At 47.8% G+C, this 16,889-nt stretch overlaps 2 protein-coding genes across 3 annotated transcripts; one reads left to right on the plus strand and one right to left on the minus strand.

The window, feature by feature from the left end:
* Positions 1-671: 671 nt before the first annotated feature.
* On the minus strand, positions 672-11,143 carry hsf1 (heat shock transcription factor 1). 2 transcript variants are annotated; one of them, XM_083685191.1, is made up of 14 exons: positions 10,715-11,143; positions 9,739-9,847; positions 7,548-7,684; positions 6,510-6,634; positions 4,651-4,726; positions 4,327-4,388; positions 4,094-4,190; positions 3,729-3,862; positions 3,194-3,406; positions 2,954-3,043; positions 2,699-2,804; positions 2,414-2,470; positions 2,154-2,220; positions 672-1,397 (listed from the first exon to the last, which is right to left on the minus strand). In XM_083685191.1, exons 1-14 carry the CDS (start codon positions 10,883-10,885, stop codon positions 1,195-1,197), a joined length of 1,647 nt encoding a protein of 548 aa, XP_083541317.1. In that variant the 5' UTR covers positions 10,886-11,143; the 3' UTR covers positions 672-1,194. The 2 variants fall into 2 exon arrangements, with proteins under 2 accessions (XP_083541317.1, XP_083541318.1); XM_083685192.1 differs by lacking the exon at positions 2,954-3,043.
* A 236-nt stretch (positions 11,144-11,379) lies between these two features.
* bop1 (BOP1 ribosomal biogenesis factor) lies at positions 11,380-16,067 on the plus strand (the record flags this gene model as incomplete). Its single annotated transcript, XM_083684278.1, has 4 exons — positions 11,380-11,506; positions 11,925-12,161; positions 15,611-15,836; positions 16,003-16,067. Exons 1-4 carry the CDS (start codon positions 11,453-11,455, stop codon positions 16,065-16,067), a joined length of 582 nt encoding a protein of 193 aa, XP_083540404.1. The 5' UTR covers positions 11,380-11,452.
* Between the last annotated feature and the right edge of the window lie 822 nt (positions 16,068-16,889).

Below are 16,889 nucleotides of genomic sequence, written 5' to 3' on the forward strand. Positions count from 1 at the left end.
CAAAATAGTCTTCTCATGCGTAATTAGCCGATCTCTGTCTGCAGTCATGTCTGTGACATTAGTGGAAATGTCTGCCCCCTCTGCCCACCCTGCCCCCCCCCCCCCCGATCTCATCTCACAATGCCCACATGACTCTCTGACCCTGTCTGCATACAACATGATGCTTGGTGGCTCTCTGACTTGTACAAAACATATTACGCTTCATATCTCATCTTATTGACAGTCGGTTATTGATAATTCAAGACAAAAATATTCATTGCTATTCAACTCAATGCTTCTTTATATTATTTAAAAATAAATAGGACTTTGTGGGTCAGACTCCTGTCACAGTGGAGACGTGAGCAGACACCGACAACGCTTTTCTCTAAACAACGGTAATAAAATAGTACAGAATCTCAGACACTAACCCTGACCCTAACCCTGACCCTAACCTTGACACTAACCCTGACCCTAACCCTGACCCTTTAAACAACGGTAATAAAATAGTACAGAATCTCAGACACTTTAAAACTTCAATAACTAGAATGATGAAATAGCAACAGCATGCCAGAGCCACCCTAACCCAGACCCAGACCCTGACCCTGACCCTGACCCTAACCCTAACCCAGACCCAGACCCTGACCCTGACCCTGACCCTAACCCAGACCCTAACCCAGACCCAGACCCTAACACAAACCCAAACTCTGACCCAGACCCTGACCCAAACCCTAACCCTGACCCTAACTCTAACCCTGACCCTCTAATGAAACGAAACACTAGATTCTAACTCTGACATGGGTTAGGGTTAGGGTCTTCTAACTCTGACATGGGTTAGGGTTAGGGTCTTCTAACTCTGACATGGCCGCCCAGCTGCTAGTGTCCTGGAATCAGGAGGACTAAAATAAAACAAAGACAGAAAAACCAAACTAGTGTTGCCATGGAGACCTGAACATCACACACTCTCCTTCACAACAACACACATCTGCACACTGACGATGATGAAGATGAAAAGTCTGATCCACTGTCCCACAGGAGCCTAGCCTCCTCCTGGTGTTCTATCTAAGGTCTAGAACCAGACTAGAACCAGACCAGAACCAGAACCAGTCCAGAACCAGAACCAGAACCAGTCCAGAACCACAACAGAAGTCTAGAATGATTCTATGCAGGTGAACGTAGTGAGCCCTGTTCTAAGCCCCGCCCACAGCGGAAGCGTCTTCAGGTGCACTTGGCGTCGGGGGGCGTGTCTGTCTGGTAGTCCGGGGGGAGCAGCGAGATGGTAGGGTCCATCTCGGGGGCCGAGCTGAAATACGTGTCCCCCTCCAGCTCCAGCAGAGTGGGCAGGTCCATCCCACTGTTCTCACTGATGATTGGCTCAGACAGAATCATGGGCGTGGCTGTGTACTGGACCAACTGCTTCCCTGAAAAAACAACATGTGACAGTGTAGTAGATCTGTAGTAGAGTAGATCTGTAGTAGTATAGATCTGTAGTATAGATCTGTAGTAGAGTAGATCTGTAGTAGTGTAGATCTGTAGTAGTATAGATCTGTAGTAGAGTAGATCTGTAGTAGTATAGATCTGTAGTAGAGTAGATCTGTAGTAGAGTAGATCTGTAGTGATCTGTAGTAGTATAGATCTGTAGTATAGATCTGTAGTAATGTAAATCTGTAGTAGATCTGTAGTAGTATAGATCTGTAGTAGAGTAGATCTGTAGTAGTGTAGATCTGTAGTAGATCTGTAGTAGTATAGATCTGTAGTAGATCTGTAGTAGTGTAGATCTGTAGTAGTGTAGATCTGTAGTAGATTTGTAGTAGTGTAGATCTGTAGTATAGATCTGTAATAGTATAGATCTGTAGTAATGTAAATCTGTAGTAGATCTGTAGTAGTATAGATCTGTAGTAGTATAGATCTGTAGTAGATCTGTAGTATAGATCTGTAATAGTATAGATCTGTAGTAGATCTGTAGTAGTATAGATCTGTAGTAGTATAGATCTGTAGTAGTATAGATCTGTAGTAGATCTGTAGTAGATCTGTAGTAGAGTAGATCTGTAGTAGATCTGTAGTAGTGTAGATCTGTAGTAGTATAGATCTGTAGTAGAGTAGATCTGTAGTAGAGTAGATCTGTAGTAGTGTAGAGTGTTTATAGAGTGCTTATAGAGTGTTAGAGTGCTTATTACCTGCGTTTGAGGAGTTGTCACTAGTCTCCACCCCCTTGGGTGGGTCAGGTGACAGCAAGTCCTGGATCTAGAAGCAGAGAGAAGAAAAGCATATTAACTGTTGTAGTAAGTAGTGTTAATAACTGTTGTAGCTAATAACTGTTGTAGTAAGTAGTGTTAATAACTGTTGTAGTAAGTAGTGTTAATAACTGTTGTAGTGTTAATAACTGTTGTAGTAAGTAGTGTTAAGAAGTGTGCTGGTGACTTCCTGTGTGACTCACACTGTCCAGGCTGGTGTCCAGGTCAAAGTCAGGACCAGAGAGAGACGAGCTGAAGAACTGACACACACACACACACACACACACACACACACACACACACACACACACACACACACACACACACACACACACACACACACACACACACACACACACACACACACACACACACACACACACACACACACACACACACACACACACACACACCTCTGTGAGTCATCTAACCCAGGTATGGTTGTCTCCATCTCAAAGCCAGGTCTAAACCAGGTCAAGGGGACTCACCTCAAACAGGGGGGAGGAGTCGAAGTTGATGGATTGAGCGTTCAGGACGGTTTGAAGGTTTTCAAGGCCGCTGTCTATACTGTCCAGATGATCACTCAGCTCACACCTACACACACACACACACACACACACACACACACACAGATCATACCATTGTTACTTGGTTATAAACAAACTAGACACACACTCGTACCATTAGCTGTACAAAGACAGTGTGTGTGTGTGTGTGTGTGTGTGTGTGTGTGTCAGGGGTACCCTGGGTGGGGTCTGAGCTGGAGAGACGAGGAGGAGGAGGAGGAGGAGGAGGAGGGGAAGGAGAGGCGAGACACCTCAGACATCTGAGAGCTGAAAGACACAAGCACAGCAGCTGACCAGGAGAGACCCCCTACCCACACACACACACACACACACACACACACACACACACAGAGGTGTGGGGGGCTGAATGATGGTTACTATAGCAGCACAGAGCAGTGTGTGTGTGTTTCTACTCACTGGTCCAGACAGGCGATGCTGAGACAACTCTGGTCTGTGGGGGCGGGGTTGGGGGCGGGGTCGCTGTCCTGAAGGATGGAGTTGATGAAGGTGGTAGGGGAGAAGGGCGTGTCCACAGAGAGCCCCGCCCCCCCAGCCCCACCCTCGGCAGGACACGCCTCCTCCACATCGGGACTGGGGGGCTCCTCCTTTATGTGGACCAATGGGCTCGCCCTGCAGACAGGAAACAGGAGTGAGGGGAGGGGCCTACTGTCACAGGGATACGTATCGTGTATCTAAGGGGAGGGACCTAACATCTTCTCCTCCAATGGGTTGAGGAGGAAGCGAGTGATGAGGATGGAGGAGAGAAGCTGGTTGGTCTCAATCAAGTCATTCAGACGCTTTCCTCCAAAGACACTTACAGTCAGTCCAAGAGTCTGAGGCCCTCAATCCACTAAACATCATCATCATCATCATCATCATCATCAGTCCCAGCTGGCTGGTTAGTGGTCTCCATGGTCTAAGCTGACCACTGATTGGCTGGTTGGTGACTGACCTCTCCTCCACCCAGTCTGCGGTGACCTCCAGGGGGCAGGTCTGAGCCAGGTGAGTGACATCAGAGATGATCGGGCCGCTCTTCAGAGCCTCTGTCGAGAACAGGTTGGTGGTGGAGAACGGACCCCCGGATGCCTGCACAAACACACACGCACACGCACACGCACACACGCACACACTTAAGATTATCTGTCCTCAAATCCCATCATTGCTACACAACAGTGTCTGAATGAGATCATCAGTCAGGTGAAGCAGCTTCCCTCTGCCTGGTTACTGTCAGTCACAACACTCAGAGGCTAGGCTACGCTATGCTAGGCTACGCTATGCTACACTAGGCTAGGCCATGCTAAGTCCCAGTGAACTCACAGAGATGGCGGGGGACGTCTGCAGGCGCTCCAGGGAGAACTGGCGGCTGAACTTGGGCAGGGAGTGGGAGGAGCTACTGTCGTTCAGCATCAGGGGGCTGAGAGAGACAGGAGAGACAGAGTCACACACACACACACACACACACACACACACACACACACACACACACACACACACACACACACACACACACACACACACACACACACAGATGTAAGTTATAAATGACTTGCATCTTTCTCTTCATCCCCAGGCCTCTGTTGGACTGGACCAGGGTCACCAGAAACTGGAACAGCTGTGGAGAGGAGAGGAGAGGAGAGGAGAGGAGGAGGAGGAGGAGGAGGAGAGGAGAGGAGAGGAGAGGAGGAGGAGGAGAGGAGAAGGAGGAAGAGGAGGAGAGGAAAACATCAGAATCAGATAGTGTGGTAGTTCAGTGTAGGAGATTATTATCTTCCTCCCCCGATCCTCCCACCCCCACCCCACCAAACAGGCAGGCAGGCAGGCAGACAGGCAGACAGACAGACAGACAGACAGACAGACAGACATCATGGTTGTACCTTGTTGACAACCTTCTGTTGCTGAGAGTGTTTCTGTCTCAGACTGGCCACTTCCCTCCACAACGCCTCGTTCTCACTGTAGAACACACACACACACACACAATCACTAATACAATAACACACACACCATCACTAATACAATAACACACACACCATCACTTACACTAACACACACCATCACTAATACACTAACACACACCATCACTAATTTAATAACACACAGCACCATTACTAATACACTAACACACACACACCATTACTAATACACACACACCATCACTAACACACACACCATTACTAATACACTAACACACACACACCATCACTAACACACACACACACACCATCACTAACACACACACACACCATCACTAACACACTAACACACACACACCATCACTAATACACTAACACACACACACACACACACACCATCACTAACACACTAACACAACACTAACACACCACAGGAGGGACATGGGTCAAATCAACGGACAAAGAGGATTTCTACAGCCACCACCTCACTGTTCTGAAGCTGTTTCTGAAGGCAGTGAGACAGATAAGATATGAAGTATTCCTGCAATTATTTTGTAGAAATATAGTTTCATCTGAGACATAACTGACCAACCCAAACTGGCCATTTTCATTTAACAATAAACAATCATCACACTTTATTCACCTAAGAGCAGGGACAGTGCCATCTAGTGGGCAGAGGCGGGTACTATCACATTATAACGGGACATGAGACACACAGCTTCCATGACTCACATCTCTAGACGGGGCGACACCCAGATTACCAGATTAACTACAAACACATCAATCACATAGTCTGAACAAAACTCCAAGACACAGCTTCAGACTACTTGTCAGACATAGAGAACTGATATTGCATACTGGTCAATAGAATATTTCTAAGGGAGGCGTTTGGAGGGCTCCTCAGGTCTTAATCATTACCAGGTAGGTCATTGGATTTGGGGTTTGAATTCTATTGAATAACATATGAATCCTACAAAATGAAAATGGCCAATTGGGGTGAAATCTAATTATTACAAAAATAATGACGCAAGAACACATCTGATGTGTTTCTAACCACAGAAACCATGTAAGGAACCAGAGATGTGTGTGTTTATGTTTGGTTTGTGTGTGTGTGTGTACAGTATACAGTGTGTATGTGTGTGTGTACAGTATACAGTGTGTGTGTGTGTGTGTGTGTGTGTGTGTACAGTATACAGTGTGTGTGTGTACAGTATACAGTGTGTGTGTGTGTGTGTGTGTACAGTATACAGTGTGTGTGTACAGTATACAGTGTGTGTGTACAGTATACAGTGTGTGTGTGTACAGTATACAGTGTGTGTGTGTGTACAGTATACAGTGTGTGTGTGTACAGTATACAGTGTGTGTACAGTATACAGTGTGTGTGTGTGTGTGTGTGTGTGTACAGTATACAGTGTGTGTGTGTGTACAGTATACAGTGTGTGTGTGTGTGTGTACAGTGTGTGTGTACAGTATACAGTGTGTGTGTGTGTGTGTGTGTGTGTGGGGGGGGGGGGGGTCTGGCAGGCCCCTGACAAGCAGAGAACAGCTGCTGAGCTCCAGATGGATGAGAGAATGAGTCTGTTTAAGAACAGTGACTAACCCCTGACCTCTAACCCTAACCCCTGACCTCTAACCCTAACCCCTGACCTCTAACCCTAACCCCTGACCTCTAACCCCTAACCTCCCCACCACACACCTTCAAACTGCTCCACTGTGCACCCACATGGACTTAACACTTTTCCACTGGGCACTGCTGAAGCACCATGCTAATGTTTCCTGGTGATGTTAGGTCCCCGTAGCTAAGCTAAACTAATGCTACTCACTGCTTCATGGCGATGATCTTGGAGTCGATAGACTCCTGCTTCCCTCTCATGTGCTGCACGTCAGTCAGGATCTTGGACACGTCGTCTGAACCAATCTTCAGATCCTCCTGCTTCAGACTGGACACCTGGACACAGACCTGGTCAGTTAGCCTAGCATAGATGGAGACTGTGGGAGGCTTCTCTAATCCACCGTCACCATCTGCACTGAGGCCTCCAGATACTAACTAGGCACCTATGTTGGTAACTATAGAGACGGTAACTAGGCACCTATGTTGGTAACTATAGAGACGGTAACTAGGCACCTATGTTGGTAACTATAGAGACAGTAACTAGGCACCTATGTTGGTAACTATAGAGACAGTAACTAGGCACCTATGTTGGTAACTATAGAGACGGTAACTAGGCACCTATGTTGGTAACTATAGAGACTGTAACTAGGCACCTATGTTGGTAACTAGAGACGGTAACTAGGCACCTATGTTGGTAACTATAGAGACAGTAACTAGGCACCTATGTTGGTAACTATAGAGACAGTAACTAGGCACCTATGTTGGTAACTATAGAGACGGTAACTAGGCACCTATGTTGGTAACTATAGAGACGGTAACTAGGCACCTATGTTGGTAACTATAGAGACAGTAACTAGGCACCTATGTTGGTAACTATAGAGACGGTAACTAGGCACCTATGTTGGTAACTATAGAGACGGTAACTAGGCACCTATGTTGGTAACTATAGAGACAGTAACTAGGCACCTATGTTGGTAACTATAGAGACAGTAACTAGGCACCTATGTTGGTAACTATAGAGACGGTAACTAGGCACCTATGTTGGTAACTATAGAGACAGTAACTAGGCACCTATGTTGGTAACTATAGAGACAGTAACTAGGCACCTATGTTGGTAACTATAGAGACAGTAACTAAGCACCTATGTTGGTAGCTATAGAGACGGTAACTAGGTACCTACATTGGTAACTATAGAGACGTAACTAGGTACCTACGTTGGTAACTATAGAGACGGTAACTAGACACCTACGTTGGTAACCTTGCGTTTGATGTTGTCCAGCAGGTGCTCCTGGCCTCGGAGGAAGTATGGGTGCTGGAACTCTGTATCATCTCTCTCTGGCTTCACCAGCCCTCCCTGCTCGATGTGGACCACCTTACGAAACCCATCTGGACAACATCAACATCAACAACATCAACATCAACAACAACAACAACATCATCAACATCAACAACAACATCAACATCAACAACAACATCAATTGAGGAGAGGAGGGGTAGGGGGTAGAAGGTAGAGGGGTAGGGGGTAGAGGGTAGGGGTAGAGGGTATCGGGTAGAGGGTAGGGGTGGGGGTAGGGGTAGAGGGTTGGGGGTAGAGGGTAGGGGGTAGAGGGGTATGGGGTAGAGGGTAGGGGGTAGAGGGTATGGGGTAGAGGGTAGGGGTAGAAGGTAGAGGGTAGGGGGTAGAGGGTATGGGGTAGAAGGTAGAGGGTAGGGGTAGGGGGTAGAGGGTAGGGGTGGGGGTAGGGGTAGAGGGTTGGGGGTAGAGGGTAGGGGGTAGAGGGTAGAGGGTAGGGGGTAGAGGATATGGGGTAGAAGGTAGAGGGTAGGGGGTAGGGGTAGAGGGTAGGGGTGGGGGTAGGGGTAGGGGGTAGAAGGTAGAGGGTAGGGGTAGAGGGTATGGGGTAGAGGGTATGGGGTAGAAGGTAGAGGGTAGGGGTGGGGGTAGGTGTAGAGGGTATGGGGTAGAGGGTAGAGGGTAGAGGGTAGAGGGTATGGGGTAGAAGGTAGAGGGTTGGGGGTAGGGGTAGAGGGTTGGGGGTAAGAATTAGGTTTACTACCAATCTTCCGCCGTAGATTGAAGACCCATCTCTTCAGGCTACATCTTAACGGTCCCTCTTAAAGACCTCTTCACCCCCACTACCCCCCCTGTACTAACCCTAAAGACCTCTTCACCCCCACTACCCCCCTGTACTAACCCTAACCCTAGAGACCTCTTCACCCCCACTACCCCCCTGTACTAACCCTAACCCTAGAGACCTCTTCACCCCCACTACCCCCCTGTACTAACCCTAACCCTAGAGACCTCTTCACCCCCACTACCCCCCTGTACTAACCCTAACCCTAGAGACCTCTTCACCCCCACTACCCCCCTGTACTAACCCTAACCCTAACCCTTGAGACCTCTTCACCCCCACTACCCCCCTGTACTAACCCTAACCCTAGAGACCTCTTCACCCCCACTACCCCCCTGTACTAACCCTAACCCTAGAGACCTCTTCACCCCCACTACCCCCCTGTACAAGTTTCTCTACTATTAATTAAAAAATAAATTTAAAAAAAAGAATTCCTACTTCTTCTAGCATTGTGACTGCCTATGGCCCTAACCCTTAACCCCTAACCCTGGTCCTAGCATAGATTACTTTATCTTATGATTGATGTTCAGATGATTCACTTACTTAAACTAATGGATTTGTTGTCACTTTGTCACTTTAGATAAAGGTGTCTGCTAAATGCCATCAATGTAAATGTAATGTAAAGGGTATGGTTTATTGGTTAGGGGGTATGGTTTATTGATTAGGGGGTATGGTTTATTGGTTAGGGGGTATGGTTTATTGATTAGGGGGTATGGTTTATTGGTTAGGGGGTATGGTTTATTGGTTAGGGGGTATGGTTTATTGGTTAGGGGGTATGGTTTATTGGTTAGGGGGTATGGTTTATTGGTTAGGGGGTATGGTTTATTGATTAGGGGGTATGGTTTATTGGTTAGGGGGTATGGTTTATTGGTTAGGGGGTATGGTTTATTGGTTAGGGGGTATGGTTTATTGGTTAGGGGGTATGGTTTATTGGTTAGGGGGTATGGTTTATTGATTAGGGGGTATGGTTTATTGGTTAGGGGGTATGGTTTATTGGTTAGGGGGTATGGTTTATTGGTTAGGGGGTATGGTTTAGGGCACAGGTGTCAAACTCATTCCATGGAGGGCTGAGTGTCTACAGGTTTTTGCTCTTCCCATCTACTTGATTGATGAATTAAGGTCACTAATTAGTATGGAACTCCCCTCACCTCGTTGACGAGGTCTTAATTGAAAGGAAAAACCAAAAGCCTGCTGACACTCGGCCCTCCATGGAATGAGTTTGACACCTGTGGTTTAGGGGTTAGGGGTCAGGGGTTAGAGGTATGGTTTAGGGGTCAGGGGTTAGAGGTATGGTTTAGGGGTACTCACACATGTTGAGCTGCCGTACGAAGCTGGCCATGTTGTTGTGTTTGAAGTACTTTGGCAGAACCTCCTTAGAGAAGCGGCCCTGGTCAAACACATGGAAGCTGGAGCCGTTCTAGAGGACAGAGGTCAAAGGTCAAACCATTACCCTGTTTCTCTAGGCTAGGTGAGTAGGACAGACATACAGCACACTGCTGACATCTCCTCATCAACTATCATCTAGACGGCCATCTTGTCTGTTCAATACACCATTCAATCCTCAAACACCCTCCACTCTCAGCCTGGCAGCCTGTGTGTTCTTGTACTGGTTACGTCTTTGCACTTGGGATTGTTGTGATTATGTGTAACTGGTGGCTACAACATTGTAATCTCCCCTCTGGGATCAATAAAGTAGCCATCAATCTATCTGTCTGTCTATCTATCGTATCTATCTATCTATCGTATCTATCTATCTATGACGTCTGAAGTGCAAAAGGCCCAACTGTGTGAAGAGTGTTTGTGTGACTAATCCGTCTCCTACTGTGTTACTGATTCACTTCCACATCCAAGACTGTCAGGTGTTGACAGACAGACAGACAGACAGACAGACAGACACAGACAGACAGACAGACAGACACAGACAGACAGACAGACAGACAGACAGACAGGCTCTTCTACTGATGAAATGCAAGTTACAACAACTGCCACACCCCCTTTTCATAACTAATCACCCGACCGTTTCATCAAACAGTGAAACTGTGAAACTGTCAGTCTCCACGGTTATTAACTTACTAAGTCACATCAGACATGCTAGCTAGCTAGCGTTAGCTGACAACCAGAAACAGCTGAGAGTGAACGAACTAAGCTGACTTCTGCTGCCACATTCACACATCCATGTCATCCCCTCGATACTTCACCAAATAATCCTTCTGACTGTCAGCTCGGTACTGCAGAACACACTGCGACCTGCCATCAGACAGAGGCTAACCAAGCTACAACCCACCGGGCTCCAGCAGATCAGCGGGTCGGTGTCTGGGTCTTCAACTAACGTCCAAAGTTTGGTGAGGAATGCGGGGACGTTGCTGCCGCTGACCACCACCCCTCCAGACCCCCCAGACCCTCCAGATCCTCCAGACCCTCCAGATCCTCCAGATCCTCCGCCCTGGAAGTCCATGTCGACAGACAGGCGAACGGAGACCCGACAGCGGGGCTCAACTCCCTCCTGACCCGGGCAGAACCGGAGCAGAACAACCCCGACCAGAGCACGGTTCTCCGACAGGCCGGTCTGGGCAGCGACGCCCGGGAACCTGCGGTCGGTAACGCTCCTTATCTTCAACCGGACGACCGAGTGTTGAATCTGATCGTTTCTCTGAGGATCATTTAGAAACTCTTCACAGTGGAAATTTCCGCTCGGAGGAACTGCGTAGGCCAGCGGAGCATGGCGGGCGCACGGTGATGACGTTAGAGCTGCCAATACGAAAAGATACGAAAACACATCAAGAATATCATAAAATCATCCACCCGAAATACACATGTCATTGCTTGTAAATGAATGAATCAAACGAATGAATAATAAAAAATAAAAATAAAACGTTGCGGTATTAAAACTTACAGCTCCGTTGTCCCTCTGAACTTTGACCTCCGACCTCGTGTTCCTCCACATGCTGGTGTTGTAGTGCAGCAGCAGAAGCGTGGCCAGCCTGACGACCCCCAGCAGACGACCCTCCGGACCCCCGGCACCATGGACACAGAAAACAGTGCGATCAAGAGACGTGCCGAGGAGGACGAGGAGCCTGTAAGTCTGAACTTCACAAACAATCAATCCAGAGATGTGGAGCTAGCTTCATCTACCCGGCTAGCACGTTAGCTAGCTGCGCTGTGGAGCCGGTCGGAGAGAGGCGAACCAGCTGGAGCTGGAGCCTGATCTGCCTGATCTGGGGCTAGGACTGTTGTTCTATTTCATGTGGGTGTTGCAGAGAGAACGCTCGTCTCAGACGGGGTTAGGGTTAGCTGTAGCTGGAGCACCAGAAGGGAGACAGTGTTTCATGTGTTCTCGCCACTTCTCGGTTGCTTGCAGGTGGGGGTCAGATCAGGTGGGGGTCAGATCAGCAGACAGCTGCTATCACATTGATTCAGGAGAAGAGTGCATCCTCAAATGTTGAGCTACACCTTTCTCTTCCCTCTCTCTCGGTCTCTCTCTCTCTCTCTTCCAGCTTCCAATATTTGACCAAGATGTCCCCCCCCAGAAGGACAGTGAGGAGGGGGGAGAGGAGCTCTCAGACAGCGAGGAGAGCCTCTTCTCAGGACTGGAGGACTCTGGGAGTGACAGTGATGATGAAGACGATGGTGACGAAGACGATGGTGATGAGGAGGGGTCAGATGAAGAGGAGAGTCTGGAGAGAATCCTGAGTGCTGAAACCTCTGAACAGCCAGACACAGACACACCTCAGGTGAGTGTTGGTTACCCCTAAACCCCCTAACCCTGCCACACACACACACACACAGCCAAACCTCAGGTTACAACTACCCCCCCACCCCCCCACTCTAGTTCCCCGTCCACAAAGCAGCAGTGTACCAGGCAGTACTGAAGGACACCGTATCACAGTTCTATATCTGTATATGTATAACTATCATATATATACAGCTAGGGCCATATACTGTATAATTGGACTCTGACACAATGTTTGTTTTTTTAGCTGTTTACCAGAATATATTCAAGTTACAGTTATATATGAATATGGGCTTAAAGTGCAGACTCTCAGCCATAATTTGAGGGTATTCACATCCAAATTGGAGGAAGGGTTTAGGAATTACAGCTCTTTAATATGTAGCCCCTCCTCCTTTTCAAGGGACCAAAAGTAATTGGACAATTGACTCAAAAGCAGTTTCATGGACGTGTGGGCTATTCCTTTGTTATTTATTTATCAGTTAAGCAGGTAAAAGGTCTGAGTTGATTCTATGTGTGGCATTTGCATTTGGAAGCTGTTGCTGTGAACGCACAACATGCGGTCAAAGGAGCTCTCAGTGCAAGTGAAACAGGCCATCCTTAGGCTGCAAAAACAAACAAATCCATCAGAGACATACCAGCAACATTAGGAGTGGTCAAATCAACAGTTTGATACATTCTGAGAGAAAAAACGCACTGATGAGCTCGGCAACACAAAAAGGCCTGAATGTCCACATAAGACAACAGTGGTGGATGATCGCAGGATCCTTCACATGCATATCATTATCCAAGTCTACCATAAAGAGAGGACTTCACGAGAGCAAATACAGAGGGTTCACCACAAGGTGCAAACCATTCATAAGCCTCAAGAATAGAAAGGCCAGATTAGACTTTGCCAAAAAACATCTAAAATGCCAGCCTTGTTCTGGAACAGCATTCTTTGGATAGATGAAACTAAGATCAACCTGTATCAGAATCAGAATTATTTTATTTGGCCAAGTATATTTGCACAGGAAATTGACTTGGTGAGGTTAGTGCATGGGACATAAAAAACAATAGCAAGTATTGGCAAGAAATTTACAAAATGGCAATAACAAATTACAAATTTACAAAAAAGAGCAGCAGAACAATCCATCTTGTAGGCTGTGTGAGGCTAAGTGGCAATGAGGTTAGAGGTTGTGGAATGTTTGTGGGGCATGTACACTATAAATTAGAATAATTTTAAATAATTATAAATTACACTGTCAGTGCATTGTGTGTGTAACAGGGTGGGGGGGGAGGGGTGGAAGTCCCAGAGTCAGTGAGAGGCGGGGGGCTTGGTTGTGAGCCCCACTGCCATGCGGAAGAAACTGTTCAGGTGGCGCGAGGTTTTAGTCTTGATTGACCGGAACCTTTTGCCGGATGGAAGTCTCTGGAAGAGGTGGTGACCAGGATGGGGAGGATCAGCGATGATCTTTCTTGCTCTCTTACTGGTCCTGGAGTGGAACAGGTCCAGGAGAGATGGCAGGTTGCAACCGATGACCTTCTTGTCTGACCGAATGATCCGCTGCAGTCTGCCTTTGTCCTTGGCAGTGGAGGCAGCGAACCAGACGGTGATCGATGAGCTGAGGATGGACTCAATGATGGCCTTGTAGAACTCAACCATCACTTTCTGCGGCATGTTGAATTTCTTCAGCTGCCGCAGGAAGAACATCCTCTGCTGGGCCTTCATGATGATGGAAGTGATGTTCTCCGCCCATCTGAGGTCCTTTGAAATTATTCTCCCCAGGAATCTGAATGACTCCACAATGTTAACTGGGGAGTCACACATGATGAGGGGGGCGGTTGGGGCTGGGCTTCTCCTGAAGTCTACTACCATCTCTACAGTCTTTAGGGCGTTCAGCTCCAAGTAGTTGTGGCTGCACCAGGAAGCCAGGCTGTCAACTTCCTCTCTGTAGGCGGCCTCATCCCCATTGGAGATTAATCCAATGAGGATTGTGTCATCCCCAAACTTCAGGAGTTTGACAGAAGGGTGGCTAGAGGTGCAGCTGTTGGTGTAGAGGGAGAAGAGTAGAGGAGAGAGCACACAGCCTTGTGGGGCTCCGGTGCTGATGGTCCGGGGCTCCGAGACAAGCTTGCCCAGCCGCACCTGCTGCTTCCTGTCTGTCAGGAAGTCAGTGATCCACCTGCAGGTGGGCTCAGGCACGCTCAGCTGGGATAGCTTGTCCTGGAGAAGAGCTGGGAGATGGAGTTGAATGCGGAGCTGAAGTCCACAAACAGGATCCTGGCGTAGGTGCCGGGGGAGTCTAGGTGCTGGAGGATGAAGTGAAGTCCCATGTTGACTGCGTCGTCTACAGACCTGTTGGCTCTATAGGCAAACTGCAGTGGGTCGAGGTGGGGGTTGGTGATGGCCTTGAGGTGGGTGAGCACGAGGCGCTCAAAGGTCTTCATTACTACAGAGGTCAGGGCGACTGGTCTGTAGTCATTAAGGTCTGTGATCCTCAGCTTTTTGGGAACTGGGATGATGGAGGATGTTTTGAAGCATGCATTCAACCAGTGAAGTACCAGAATGAAGGGAAGAAAAAAGTATGGAGAAGGCTTGGAACTGTTCATGGTCCGAAGCATACCACATCATCTATAAACCACGGTGGAGGCAGTGTGATGGCATGGGCATGCATGGCTTCCAATGGCACTGGGTCACTAGTGGTTATTGATGATGTGACAGAAGACAGAAGCAGCCGGATGAATTCTGAAGTGTTTAGGGATATACTGTCTGCTCAGATTCAGCCAAATTCAGCAAAGTTGATTGGACGGCGCTTCACAGTACAGATGGACAATGACCCAAAACATACTGCAAAAGCAACCCAGGAGCTTTTTAAGGCAAAGAAATGGAATATTCTGCAATGGCCGAGTCAATCACCTGATCGAGCATTTCACTTGAAGAAGACAAAACTAAAGGCAGAAAGACCAACAAACAATAACTGAAGACAGCTGCAGTAAAGCATCACAAAGGAGAAAACCCAGCATTTGGTGTCCATGGGTTCCAGACTTCCGGCAGTCATTGCCTGCAAAGGATTCTCGACAAAGTATTAAAAATGAACATTTTATTTATGATTGTTAATTTGTCCAATTACATTTGAGCCCCTGAAAATAGGGGGCTGTGTATAAAAATGGTTGCAATTCCTAAATGTTTCATACAATATTTTTTAATGAAAATTAAAGCTGAAAGTCTGCCCTTCAATTGCATCTCGATTGTTTAATTTCAAATCCATTGTGGTGGCGTACAATTATGAAAATTGTGTCACTGTCCAAATATTTCCGGACCTAACTGTATATCCTGTCAGAATGTTTGCTTAAAGTCAGTTTCTCTCAGACTGTTGTCTCATAGACAGACACTGTGTGTGTGTGTGTGTGTCTGTGTCTGTCTGTGTGTGCACGCACGCGCTAACGTCTACTACTGCCTATTTGTTGCAGGAAGAAACATCTGCATTAAAGAAGGAGAAGAAGAAAGTAAGGATTGGTAAAGGGTGGACTGGCGGAGGAGAGGATGGAGGGATGACTGTCGGAGGAGAGGATGGAGGGACCAGGGCCCTGCAGGAGGATGAGTACGAGCACGATACGTCAGATGAGGAGGTAAGGACTCTGCGTTCCGCTGTTCCGGTCTGGAGGGCTGGGACAGGCCTCTCTGAGCAGCAGAACCGTGTGAGCCTCTGTCCGTCTCTGACCTTGGGGGGTGGATGTGTGACTCTACTGCCCAGCATATATATAATACAGCAGCATTAACACTGTTTCTCTCCCTGAGTTCTGTGTAGAAAAGAATTCTGTGTAAAATAACCTCCCCCCCTCTCTCTCTCTCTCTGTGTTAGAGTTTAAGGTTAGGGTTTCCTCCTTCAGAGACCTGATGGAAATGGGGCTGAGAGATGACATCTAGACTGCTTTCATACTCTTCCCCCCCCCTCTATATCTCTCTCTGTCTTTGTCTCTCTCTCTCTCAATGATTTTACCATCTGGCTTGTTAGATGAATGAATGAAGACACATTGTGGAATAGGAGGAGAGGGGGAGGGGGGAGAGAGAGGGAAAGGGAGGAGGGAAGGAGGGGTAGAGGGAAGGAGGAGAGAGGCCTTTAGCTCCTGTTTCCTGCCTCTGTGCTGCTACTGTCCAACGGGACCTGAGCACAGCTGAAGTACAGTTCTGCCTCTAGAGGGTGCTGTCTGACCATAGGTCTGCCTCTACAGGGTGCTGTCTGACCATAGTTCTGCCTCTACAGTGTGCTGTCTGACCATAGTTCTAACTCTAGAGGGTGCTGTCTGACCATAGTTCTGCCTCTACAGGGTGCTGTCTGACCATAGTTCTGCCTCTACAGTGTGCTGTCTGACCATAGTTCTGCCTCTACAGTGTGCTGTCTGACCATAGTTCTAACTTTACAGGGTGCTGTCTGACCATAGTTCTGCCTCTAGAGGGTGCTGTCTGACCATAGTTTTGCCTCTACAGTGTGCTGTCTGACCATAGTTCTAACTCTACAGGGTGCTGTCTGACCATAGTTCTGCCTCTAGAGGGTGCTGTCTGACCATAGTTCTAACTCTACAGGGTGCTGTCTGACCATAGTTCTGCCTCTAGAGGGTGCTGTCTGACCATAGTTCTGCCTCTAGAGGGTGCTGTCTGACCATAGTTCTAACTCTAGAGGTCTGTCAGCCCAAACAGCCACCTGTCATTGTGTAGTCTGTCTCTCTCTCTCCCACTCTCCCCCTTTCT

The sequence above is a fragment of the Argentina silus genome, assembly GCF_951799395.1.
Source record: "Argentina silus genome assembly, chromosome: 14".
NCBI lineage: Eukaryota > Metazoa > Chordata > Actinopteri > Argentiniformes > Argentinidae > Argentina > Argentina silus.